This window comes from Bos grunniens, chromosome 2 (assembly GCF_055505025.1).
Source record: "Bos grunniens cultivar Pamir isolate PY7600 chromosome 2, Bosgru_T2T1.0, whole genome shotgun sequence".
NCBI lineage: Eukaryota > Metazoa > Chordata > Mammalia > Artiodactyla > Bovidae > Bos > Bos grunniens.
The window spans coordinates 52402453-52416555 of record NC_141166.1 but is presented as its reverse complement, the minus strand read 5'-3'; the positions used below and the strand labels follow the sequence as shown (position 1 = coordinate 52416555).

General features: G+C 38.4%; 1 protein-coding gene across 1 annotated transcript in view; it reads right to left on the bottom strand.

Moving 5' to 3' along the window:
* Positions 1 to 14103, bottom strand: part of DNAH7 (dynein axonemal heavy chain 7) — a 259815-nt gene that overhangs the window by 17403 nt on the left and 228309 nt on the right. Inside the window, 2 exon segments of the mRNA XM_086366894.1 lie at positions 1117 to 1302; positions 10647 to 10808. Coding sequence (XP_086223020.1) covers positions 1117 to 1302; positions 10647 to 10808 — 348 coding nt within the window.

Here is a 14103-nt window from a genome sequence, read left to right as displayed (position 1 = left end):
AACTTCCCAACCCAGGGATCGAACTCAGGTCTCCCTCATTGCGGGCAGATTCTTTACCATCTGAGCCACCAGGGAAGATATGTATAATCAGGGAAGGATATGTATAATTATACACATTCATATATATACATATACAAATATATATACACATATACATACAGTAAGGTGGGGAAATTGGTCATTGATGATTTTTCAATATGGAGCTAATTACACAACCTGACTTTATCTTGCCATCTTCTTACTTTCCGATTCACTGGAAATCCTGTTACCATGACTCCCTGTGTTGACTTGCCCCACCCAATCTGTGACCTGGACTCTGGTACTGGTGTTTCTCTTCTCTCTCAGTGTCTGCCCTCAGCTAGAACTCTTCCAAGTGGATGTGGAGTCAAGGTATGCGCCTTTGTTGCCTGCGGCTATGTGTTTAACTTTCAATATGTGCCCTTTTGACTTCTGGGAATAAAATGAGAACCAATTTAATTATACTGGCAGTCCCCAGAAGTCTACTTGTGATAATCTGAAGGCAAATGCATCTGTTAGACAGGACTGGAAAAAATAGGAGCCGACAACCTTGGTCTTGTGAAGCAGATGTGATGCTCTGTCCCTTTCTACCTTTGGGATCTTGGGCAAGTCATTTAAGTTTAGTGAACTTACTTTCTTACTTGTAAAAGAGAAGGAATAATAGCATCAATGTTAATTTGATGCTCTAATGAGATAATTACATGTAACTGCTTTGTAAATAATTAAGCATGATCTACATATTAACTATTACTGTTAATACTATTTTGTAACTCCCTTCTCATGTGTATTTCCATTTTAATTGGGGCCAATGTCTTTTTACCCAAAGGACTGAATTCACAGTAAGAATTTCAGGTCACCGAGGAAGACATCCTTGGGTGAGGAACGTTTCTGATAGTCCTCACATTACAGCAAACAGGAAACCACTAACTCCATCTTTGCATAGTGTTTGCTCTGTCCCTGTAAGACTGAAGGACACACAATGGTTAAGCAAAACAAAACAAAAAAAAAAGGCCACTGGAAAAAAATTCACCATTTTCTGTATCAGAGGAATTTCATGCTTTACGGCTTTCAGTTTTCTTGAAGAGCATATGTACTTACATCCCCAGAAGGAGGCGCAAAATAGATGCCACTGGAGTCGAATTTATAGTGCGGATTCTGAACTAATTCCGGGTTGAAGAATTTGTTTAGGATGCTGCGCAGCGTGCGCCGGTCCCAGTCGTCAGTCACGCGGCCGCCATAATTGCACTCGCCGGTCATGTAGCGTAGGGCGTCGTAGGGCAGTTCCTATAGAGAGCTCGAGTTGCTCAACCAGGCAAGACTTAGCAGTCCCACATCATACAAAACAGTGTTTCTTGTTTGCTCACGTTATTAAACAGTTTACAAAACATTTACATCACCACAGTTTCCCTTTATATGTTCACTTCCCAGCTAATTTGCTGTAATTTTTCCCAGGGTCTCTCTCTTTTTGTGGTCTGTCATTTTCAATCCGTCAGTACAAAGAAAAGAAATCCTCTATAACTTGTGATAAAGTGAAGTCGCTCAGTCGTGTCCGACTTTTGTGACCCCACGGACTGTAGCCTACCAGGTTCCACATCCATGGGATTTTCCAGGCAAGAGTACTGGAGTGGGGTGCCATTTCCTTCTCCAGGAGATCTTCCGGACGAGGGATTGAATTCGGGTCTCCTACATGGTAGGCATTGTAGGCAGACGCTTTACCGTCTGAGCCACCAGGGAAGATTCCTAACTTGTGAACTCACCTACTATTCGACCAGCATTAGTGGGCCACCTACTATGTGCCTGATGCAAAATAAATTAGAACATAATCCCATCCTTGAAAATCCAGCACTGCTAAGTGACGTTCAAAACCAATCAAATCTGAGATAATCAGTTTTAATTTCCTTCACCACCTTTTTATACCTGTATATATTGATATTTTGGCAACTGGAATCATACTGTATGTACAATTTTGCATATAATTTTTCACCAAATCTCATTATATATTTTACTGTTGCTTAAAATAGTATATGAAAATATTATCTTAATGAAGTGAAGTGAAGTCGCTCAGTAGTGTCCAACTCTTTGCGACCCCATGGACTGTAGCCTACCAGGCTCCTCCATCCATGGGATTCTCCAGGCAAGAATACTGGAGTGGGTTGCCATTTCCTTCTCCAGAGGATCTTCCTGACCCAGGGATCGAACCCAGGTCTCCCGCATTGCAGGCAGACACTTTAACCTCTGAGCCACTGGGAAGTACTATCTTAATAATCATATTCTAACATTAAAGACTTTAGTGGCTCCTAATTTTCTACTTTGTGAACTTATGTTTCACTAAATATACATTTCTTAAATTTTCTAATGATTCTTTAGTCTAGATTCCTAAAAAGGAAATTACAACATCAATGGAAAGGAATTTATAAAAAGCAATTGATTAATGTTATCAAACTACTTTCCTGAAAGACTAGTGTAGCAAGCTTAGCAAGTGTAGTTGCTAAAACAGTTCTAAAATCTTTGATAATTTGATTGCCCAAAGATAATACTATGTTCATTTGCATTTTCTAAAATACTAATAAAATTTACGATCTTTTAATTTCTAATAACATTTGTTCTTCTATGAAGTAGCCTACTATCCATTTTTTCAATTAAAGTTTTAATAGTTTTATTTGTATAAACTCTTTTATAAATTGACCATCAAATTTGTAGAGATATTTTTCCCTGTTACTTTGCTTTCTTATTGTATTCACTAATATACATAATTTCTAAATGTTTATGAATGCAAATAAACTGATTTTTCATATTGCAATTTTATTTAGCTTAACCATAAATACTTACATGTGTTGTGCTTAGTTGCTCAGTCATGTCCAACTCTTTGTGCCCCCAGGCTTCTCTGTCCATGGGGATTTCCGGGCAAGAATACTGGAGTGGGTTGCCATGCCCTCCTCCAGGGGATCTTCCTGACAGAGGTCTCCTGCATTGCAGGCAGATTCTTTACCAGATGAGCTAACAAGGAAGCCTAAATACTTACATACCCACCAGAAATATAAAGAATTCTCTCTCACTGCTCACAACAAAACTGTTATCATTTAGATAAAATGATAATTAAGCAATAAAATTGTTTTTAATTCTTAAATTAATTTTTGAGATATAATTGACATATAACATATTTGTTTCAGGTATGCCACATAATGATTTGGTATTTGTATGTACTGTGACATGATAACAACAAGCTCATTTAACATTCATCATCACAGTTACAAAAATTTTTTTGTGTTGAGAACTTTTAAGATCTGTTTTCTTTAGCTACTTTCAAATATGCAGTATAGTTTAACAATAGTCACCATACTGTATGCTACATATCTTAATTTTATTTTTGATACTGACATTTGAGAAATATTTATTTGCCACTTGTATTTCTTATTGTTAAATAATCCACTTTTTTCTTTTGTTTTCCTCACATAAATGAGTATCTTTGTTCTTATTATTAAAAGTTCTATAAAGATATAGAATCAGTTTGTTATACAAATTTTAGATATTTTCTCCAAGTCGTCTTGTCTTTTGTTTTTATGATGTTTAATTGTTTATGGCTTTTTATTATAGCGATGTTTTTAAATGTTTGCTACTAAAATATAGAAAATTTTTACTTTAGGATATTTTCCTATCGCTTTTTTTTGTTGTTGTTCTACACATCTTCCTGCAGTTATCTGCTAAAGGTTTAAGTGTATACATCGTACATCTCAGTGATCCACTTTGAGGGATCCTTTCAACAGAAAAAAATAGCTTTTGGAAAGAATAGGTGGTACTAATTACACAGGAAGAATTTACTGAATTCAGGGTTGGGAATTTTGAGACTAGTTCTCTGGTAGAACTGGAAGGGAAGGTAGTGAATTTAGGAGAACACCTCAGGACCAAGACTTGGTCGAGAAACAAGCAGAACCAGGAGGGAGAAGCCGGCATGGTGATGAGGGGAGTTTGCAGATGCAGGCACTGCTTGGGTTTGCCTTGCTGATAGGTCATAAAACTGTGGTTAAAAAAAAAAAAACTCCTGCACAAATTAAATAGTTAGTATATGAGGATGAGTTGGCCCCTGGGAGTGCTTTGTGAGGCAGACATAAAATGACATCTGGAGAGGGAAGAATTTGATTTACGTATAAAGGGTTAAACCTGCCAACATTCCCCTGAGAACTGATGGGTAAACTGGTGTTTATCTCAGCTGCTTCATCACAACAGGGCCAATCAATCAAACCCAGGAATGTGTTCTCTTAGAGGCCCAGGTCCATCGTCTGGGGTTGTAGAAATAGCAGCTCTATGCTGGGACTGCTTCCCTGCTCCATTGTAAAAAGAGGGTTGAGACCATGGACTGGGAGAGAGTGTAGAATCAGGCAATGAGTATGCAAGGTTATATTAATATATGAAGTTACTCATTTTAACTCTGCTTATTATTGAATAGTGGAGGGCTTCCCTCATAGCTCAGTTGGTAAAGAATCTTTCTGCAATACAGAAGACCCAGGTTCGATTCCTAGGTTGGGAAGATCCCCTGGAGAAGGAAATGGCAACCCACTCCAATATTCTTGCCTGGAGAATCCCATGGACCGAGGAGCCTGGCGGGCTACTGCTCATGGGGTCACAAGAGTCAGACACGACTTAGCGACTAAACCATCACCACCATTACTGAATAGTAAGAAATAAAAAGGAAATAAAATCCTGATAGTCAAAAAGGAGAAGCTGTGTATGCAGCCATTGAGACAAAGATCTCTACTATGATTGTCCACAACATATGTGAGTAAGAACAGCAAGCTGAAAATGATATGCAAATACGATTATGTTTTTGAGGAAAATTTGTGCATATACTATACATATGTATATATGTTAACTATTTGTGCACAGGAAGTCTGGACAGGGCTTACTGTGAAACTGGTTGCTTTGGGGTGAAGTTAGGGTGACAGTGAGGGGTGGGACTTTTATTCACACACAGTCACACACACACAATGACATACACACACCTCTGGGAATTACCCATCAGCCAAGTACATTATATATACCTACTTGCATTTTCTTCTTTTATAATTTTTCCTATTCACTTAAAAAATTAATATATATATATAAAGAATTCATACAGCTCAATAACAAAACCCAAATGATCTGATTAAAGGATGGGCAGAGGATCTGAATAGATATTTTTCCAAAGAAGACATACAGGTGGCCAACAGGCACATGGAAAGATACTCAGCATCACTAATCACCAGGAAAATGCAAATCAAAATCACAATGAGATGTTCTTTCACATCGGTCAAAATGGTTATTATCAAAAGACAAGAAATAATACATATGTTGGTGGGAATGTAAATTGGTGCAGCCATTGTGGAAAACAGTATGGAGGTTCCTCAAAAAATGTTTTGAAATAGAACCACCATATGACTCAGCAATTCCACTTCTGGGTATTTATTCAAAGAAAATGAAAGCACTCATTTGAAAGGCTATATACACCCCTATGTCTATTGCAGCATTATTTAAATAGCCAAGACATGGAAGCAATGTAAGTGTTCATTGATGGATGAATGGATAAAGGAGATGTGAACTAGATGTGAATACACAATGGAATACTACTCAGCCATAAAAAGAATGCAGTCTTGCCATTTGTGACAAAATGAATGGATCTTGAGGGTATTAAGTGAAATAAGTGAGATAAGACAAATACTGTATGATTTCACTTAAATGTAGACTCTTAAAAAAAAATGAACAAAACAAAACTTACAGATACAGAGAATAGATGGATGACTACCATGGGGCAAGGGGTTGCGGGGAAGGCAAAATGAGTAAAAAAGACTAAGACACACATTCCAGTTATAATTCAGGGGATCTATGTACGGCATCGTGACATTAGTAATATCATATTACAAATTTGATAGTTGCTAAGAAAGTAAATCTTAAAAGTTTTCATCACAAGAAAAATTTTTTTTTAGTTCTATGGTGACAGATAACCAGAAGTATTGTGGCAGTCATTTTGCAATATATACAAATGTTGAATCATGTTGTATACCTGAAACTAATAGAATATTGCGGGTAAATTGCACTTCAATACAAAGAACAAAATTTTGATTGCTGAAGAAGAATCACATTAGATTCAATATCAAAGGGAACTGTGAATCACATTCCTCAAAAAAAAAAAAAATCTCTGTATCTCTTGATGGGTTATATGAGATGAGTGCATAGCAGTTTTGTTCGGTTTGTTGTATGATTACTCTGTTGGAGGAATGGGAAGTGCTGCTCAATTGTCATTTAACAGCAGGAATCCGGTCAGTCAGTCCTGTATGTCAGTGAGAGAGTCCCTGTAGCATTTGCTATGACAGACAATCCCTGATATTCCTTATTTACTCAGCGTGCTCTCTCCCCTTTTCTTCTGGCTGCTCTGTCTGCACTTTCCATTTCTCCTGTCCTCTCTCCTACTACTGACACTGGATGCTCACCAGCAGTCAGGCTTTAGTTCATTTTTACTCTACACGGCCTTTCTTTTAAATCTCAGGTGTTCTCAGGCTTCTCCCTACACATTAACAACTTACAGCTTTCTATTTGTGCTTTCTTTTCCTGGGCTTTATATCTATATGCCAAAAGCCTATCAAATATCATGGTTATCAACCTAGATATCTCAGATGTATAAAATGTACAAGACTAAATTATTTATCCACTCAACCATCTCCATTTCACTAACCCATCTACTATACAACTATTAATTCCTGGTACTATTTCCTGTCTGGATAAATAAGTGGATGGACCACCAACTGAGACCTAAAACATGACTTTAAGAGACTTCTTCCTAACCCTTTACCATTTAATATCTAGGTCATTTCAATCCTTGTCCCTACATATCTATTATATCTCTTCCACATTTCCCATCCTAGTCCAAATGATTTAGTTTAAACTCTCAGCATCTCTTGCATGGGTTATTGTGATGGTCTTCTGTATTAGTTCCCTAGGTCTCCCAATAGACGGCTTAAAACAAGAGAAATTCATTGCCTGATAGTGCTGGAGGCTAAAAGTTTGAAATCAAGGTGTTGGCAGGGCCACACTCCCTCCAAAACTTCTAAGAGGATCCTTTCTTGCCTCTTCCAGCTTCTGTAGCTCCAGGTGTTCCTTAGTTTGTCACTGCATAATTCTAATCTCTGCCTCTGGCTATCTTTTCTGTGTACGCAAATGTCCCACTATGAATCATACACACACACACACACATACATAATACACACACAATATTTTAAAATTTCATATTACTAATTATCTTTCATGCCCACGTTCATTCTCAAAGTGTTAACAGTTTTTTGACAATAGTTTATTTGGTCACTCTAGCTTTTTAAACTTCTGAACACAAACAAGGAGGTAAGAACTCACTGGATGTGATCAGGGAAGGTTTATTTACGATATCAGTCATATTCTATTAAGGATCCACCCTACTCCAGTATGACCTCATCTTAGCTTACTTGATAATATCTGCAACAACTCCATTCCTAAATAAGCTCACAGTCCGAGGTACCATGGATTACAACTTCAACATATCTTTTGGCATAGGGGACACAATTCAACTCACATCACCCAAAACTAGCCTGTCATCTAAGTCCACTCTGTTGCTACAGTGGTCCTTCTAAAATGCAAATGCTCTCCTAAGAGGAGACCAATAACAATATAATAATTCCCAATCAGTTAGCATGGCATACAAGGATGCTCCAAATCACTTCAGTTCAGTTCAGTCACTCAGCCGTGTCCGACTCTCTGTGATCCCATGAATCGCAGCACGCCAGGCCTCCCTGTCCAACACCAACTCCCGGAGTTCACCCAAACTCACGTCCATCGAGTCAATGATGCCATCCAGCCATCTCATCCTCTGTTGTCCCCTTCTCCTCCTGCCCCCAGTCCCTCCCAGCATCAGAGTCTTTTCTAATGACTCTTCGCATGAGGTGGCCAAAGTACTGGAGTTTCAGCTTTAGCATCATTCCTTCCAAAGAACACCTAGGGCTGATCTCCTTCAGAATGGACTGGTTGGATTTCCTTGTAGTCCAAGGGACTCTCAAGAGTCTTCTCCAACACCACAGTTCAAAAGCATCAATTCTTCAGCTCTCAGCTTTCTACACAGTCCAACTCTCACATCTATACATGACTACTGGAAAAACCATAGCCTTGACTAGACGGACCTTTGTTGGCAAAGTAATGTCTCTGCTTTTGAATATGCTATCTAGGTTGGTCAAAACTTTCCTTCCAAGGAGTAAGCGTCTTTTAATTTCATGGCTGCAATCACCATCTACTGTGATTTTGGAGCCCAGAAAAATAAAGTCTGACACTGTTTCCACTGTTTCCCCATCTATTTCCCATGAAGTGATGGGACCAGACGCCATGATCTTAGTTTTCTGGATGTTGAGCTTTAAGCCAACTTTTTCACTCTCCACTTTCACTTTCATCAAGAGGCTTTTTAGTTCCTCTTCACTTTCTGCCATAAGGGTGGTGTCATCTGCATATCTGAGATGATGGACATTTCTCCTGGCAATCTTGATTCCAGCTTGTGTTTCTTCCAGTCCAGCGTTTCTCATGATGTACTCTGCACGTAAATTAAATAAGCAGGGTGACAATATACAGCCTTGACATACTCCTTTTCCTATTTGGAACCAGTCTGTTGTTCCATGTCCAGTTGTAACTGTTGCAAATCACTTATCCTTCACCAAACCTTTTCACCTATTTGTACTTTTTTAAACCTTTTTATTGCTGCTTCTTTATATCATCTACCTGAAAACCTTCTATTCATTGACTCCTAAGCAACTCCTCGTCTCTGGAACCTTCCCTGATCACATCCATTGAGTTGTTTACCTCCTTGTTTGTGTTCAGATGCTTAAAAAGCTAGGGTGACCAAATAAACTATTGTCAAAAAATTTTAACACTTTGAGAATGAACGTGGGCACTAAAGATGATTAGTAATATGGAATTTAAAAGTAGTGTGTGTGTGAGTAAATCTATTTTCATACTGGCAGACCTGTAAGTGGTTCTATTCAAACACTGATTTTAAAATTATAAAGAAACTGAAGACAATCATTATAAAATTTCTGCTTCATATGGTCTCATAGATTTTTAATTTTTAAAGTAAAACTGTCTATAATGTTTTTCAAAGTTTCATTTTATGGTTACTTAATTTTAAATTGTTGACACTTTTAATTGACTCCACTATAGGTTTATAATATTTTAAATTAGAATATACTCTACAGATTTTTGAACAAATTGCTAAAGGAGCTCCTCGTTCTTTCTGTTTGTATTGAAAACTCTATTTTACCTCAGATACTTCCACATGCACTATATCATTATACTTTTTGCTTCCATTCTTAGTATAATTTTAAAATAAATATTATTATAAGAAAGAAGTTCATCAAACCTATGCTTCTTTTGAATGCTTCACCAAATTTTAATGCTGCAAAATCAAAGGCCTTCTCAACTTATTTCATTTCAGTATAGAATACAAATTTGTCCACAGAAACACAGAAGACCAGATAAAATGTTCATTTTAGTTTAGATATGTTATTTGAACTCTTGTTATTTATCTTGCTCGATTTTTCCTTTGCTTTATAGAAAAAGAATTCAGTGACTTCCTGTTCATAAACCTTTTTTAAAAAATAATCACAATTCACTAAAAGTTTCAAAAACTAAAGTGTTTTTCTGATACACTTTTGATTGATTTAAAGATTTCCAGATAATTCTGAACAAAAGTCGTGTAGGACACTTAGACTGACTTACCCAAACAGTTTTTTATTTTTAATTCAAACATTAAAATCCAACTGATAAGTAGCAAAGAGAGAAAAAGCGTGTGTGCACATGCCTGTGACAGAGAGAGAACAAGAGAGACAGACAGAGAGAAGAGACAGAGCAGGGAGAGCAAGGGGGCAAAATGTGGTTGATATGACAACATGACGCTGTGGGCTTCTTCCCAGGATCTATACCTCACGTTAACACCACTGGCTTAAGTAGTTTGTCTCATCTGGGACAAACGGCCCAAACCCTAGAAAAATAGTATTATGACATTTCCCTCAAAATAAAGCCATGAACAGAGGGAAATCAGTCTTTTTTTTTTTCTTTCTATTTTGGAGACTGGCTGATGTATGGTCTTCCCAAACCCTTTACAAAATACGTACAGTATTTTCAAATTGCCATAGGTGTTTATGTATCAAAATAAATGATAAAATACATATTGTTAATAGATAAACTAACATCCTACCTACCTACTAGGGCATTTATAATATCCTATTACAACAAAATCCTATTCAAAGAAACTTTGGGAAACTATCCTGCTATTCATTATTTTCCCCCTCACGGAAAAATCCTCTTGTTCATTTGTTTAAACAAAAATAAACTGCACAGGAACAATTTTAAATTCCAAAGAGACAGCAACTTTGTTTTAAGGCTGCAGTAGCTGATACAGCTTCTCATTGCTACCTAGGTCCCACCTCCTCTGTGGACCACTGCGATACATTCAGAACCCTGTTAGCTAATGCATATCCTGCTATTCATTCTATAAAAGGAGAAATTAATCAGACATCCCTGCTCACTGTACAAACACTCTGTGATAAAGTGCACAACAGGTAATGTCCTTGCTGTAACTGTTATAGTACCTCATACTGATTCAGGAACATGTGCAGCTGCTGTACGCTGATTCTGAGATCAGTCTCGTTGAACTCATAAGGAATATTCCACCCCAGGGGGCCAAACTTCCGTCTCTCTTGTACCAAAGCATGAAAGAAACAGAGGCCATATAGTAGTTTCTTGAATTCCTCCTGTAATGAGAAGAAATGGTATAGCATCATTCTTTCTTCCCCAACATTGCATTATGCTTATCATACTTTAAAACCAAAGTAATTACTTTTGCTTATAAATATATCCATGTCAAAGTGAAACTAAAACAGAATTAACTTTTTCACTGGCTATTTAGGCAAAAATATGCTCATTTGTATACATGCTCAATTGACACACACAGCTTCCACGTACACCAGGTTTCAGAAAGTATAGTGAGCTTGTCTAATTCAATGTTACCTTATATATGTGTGTGTGTGTGTGTGAAGTCACTCAGTCGTGTCTGACTCTTTGCAACCCCATGGACTGTAGCCCACCAGGCTCCTCTGTCCATAGGATTCTCCAGGCAAGAATACTGGAGTGGGTTGCCATTTCCTTCTCCAGATATATGATTATATATATGATTTTGGAGGATTTCAACTTAAGCACTGCGAGGCAAAAGCTATGAATTCCAATGTTTGTTCCCAGATCACCATGGAGAAATTTCAAAGGAGATAGTTCAAATCAATAGAGAAACTCTATAAGCACTTTTGGATAGAAGTTTTGGGAGCCTCACAGTGTTTATGTTACTCCAGAAGTCCTATGTGCACACGTGTGTGCATGTTCAGTCGCTTCAGTCATGTCCAACCCTATGTACTATAGCCCTCCATGCTCCTCTGTCCATGGGATTCTCCAGGTAAGAATATTGGAGTGGGTTGCCATGCCCTCCTCCAGGGGATCTTCCCGACCCAGGGACTGAACCCGCATCTCCTGTGTCTTCTCCATTGGCAGGTGGATTATTTACCCCCTGAGCCACCTGAGAAGCCCATAACAGTTCTAGAGTCACTGTCAAACAAAAATTCAGTGTTGATTCAGAAATCAGAATGTACAATGCAATATGTTAATTATTTGTACCCTTCACAAGGATATAAGAATGGTCAAACTAGAGCCTGAGAAAGGATTTGTGAAGAGATTTCCTTGGAAAGTGCAGCTGCTGTACTGGGAGTCCCCTTGTCCTTATATCCAGGAAGAGAAGAAGAGTATGTTGGGTCCAAGCTACCAGGAAAGAATTCATGGGGCCACTCAGAGAGCTGATACATGCACCCTGCATCTGGGATAGAGTGCTGCTGCTGCTGTTAAGTCGCTTCAGTCGTGTCTGACTCTGTGCGACCCCATGGATGGCAGCCCATGAGGCTCCCCTGTCCCTGGGATTCTCCAGGCAAGAACACTGGAGTGGGTTGCCACTTCTTTCTCCAATGCATGAAAGTAAAAAGTGAAAGTGAAGACACTCAGTCATGTCCAACTCTTAGCGACCCCATGGACTGCAGCCTACCAGGCTCCTCTGTCCATGGGATTTTCCAGGCAAGAGTACTGGAGTGGGGTGCCATTGCCTTCTCCATGGGATAGAGTGGAAAAATGCAAAATTCATGCCTAGGAGTATGGAGCAGCCTATGGCCTTGGACTGTGGACTTTGGTGCAGAAATCAGTAGCTCTCCTTCACATGATGGGCCAATCTGGAGTGAATCCCAAGGAGCAGACAGGGAGCTGGACTAGGAATGTCAGCCAGTGGTCATTTCAGTGCTTTTCTTCTCAAGGGGACTTATGTCATGGGGCAAGGAAATCCCAACAGTAAGAGCTGGTATCAAGCAAAGGCTGGAGAATCAAAGGCTGAGAGGAGACAGTCAGATGAAGGGGAGGTGCTGCCGAGGTGATGGAGTCACAGAGAAGTCAAGCAGCAAAGGGAGCCAAGGAAGAACCCCTGAGAGAACTCACAAGGCAGAAACAGTCAGCTTCAAATCCCAGCAAAGTCAAAAGGGCTCCAGGCACATGAAAAGATGTTCAACATTGCTAATTATTAGAGAAATGTAAATCAAAACCACAATGCAGTATTATCACCTCACACCAGTCAGAATGGCTATCAAGTAACAACAAGTAACAAACGCTGGAGAAAGTGAGGAAAAAAGGGAACCCTCGTACACTGTTGGTAGGAATGTAAATTGGTAGAGCCACTATGGAAAACAGTACGGAGGTTCCTTCAAAAATTAAAAATAGAACTACCATATGATCTGGCAATTCCATTTATGGGTATATATCTGAAAGAAAAAGAAAATTTTAATTCAAAATGATATAATACGTGCACTCTTTTTACAATAGGGTTCATGGCAGCCCTATTTACAACAGCCAAGACATGGAAACAACCTAGGCTTCCATCAACATATAATTGGCTTAAGAAGATATGATGTATACATATACACAATGGAGTATCACTCAGCCATGAACAGAATGGAATATTGACATTTGCAGCAACATGGATGAAATTAGAAAATATTTTACTTAGTGAAAAAAGTCAGATAGAGAAAAACAAATACAGTATGATATCACTTATATATGGAATCTAAAAAATAAAACAAATAGATCTATCTACAAAACAGAAACAGACTCTCAGACACAGAAAACAAACTAATGGTTACCAAAGAAAAGAGGAAGGAGTATGGGATCAACAAACTAGTAAACATAAAATAAACATAAATCTCCCTGGTGGCTCAGATAATAAAGAACCTGGTTGCAATGCAGAAGACCCAGGTGTGACCCCTGGGGGAGATCCCCTGGAGAAGGAAATACAACCCACTTTAGTATTCTTGCCTGGAAATTCCATGGACAGAGGAGCCTGGTGGGCTACAGTCCATGGGGTCACAAAGAGTCAGATACGGCTGAGTGACTAACACTTTCACTTTCAAACATGAAATAAACAACATGGATTTACTATATAGCACTTAGGAATTATATTCATTATAATAACCTACAATGGAATGTAACCTGAAAAAAACTTAATCATTTTGCTGTATACCTGAAACTAGCACAGTATTATAAATAAACTACACTTCAACAAAAAAAGAGAAAGATGCCAACTCTATCCTTTTTCCCCTATGGTATGAAGCCTCACCAGGCTCAAGGTGAGATACTAGAGAGTAGAAACCTGTTTTTAATAAAAGTTGAAATATCAATTAATATATCATGTTGCACCTTCTGACTTCTGATTCAAGACTGGCTCTGCAGTTTAAAATGACTCTAGATCATTTAATTACCTGACACTAATCAGGAAAGCCAGGAGACTGCCCAAAGTTTTAAACAAGGGCAGGGTGAAGGTTGCCCCCATGGAATAAAATTGAAAGGGAAAGTGTGAGACGAGCGGAAAGGAGCATAAGTTTAACCACAGAGTGGGGAGAAGCAAAGTTAAACATGCTGTGCTGATTCTGCAACTCTTCTGGATATATTAGAGAACTGAGCAAATCAATAAAT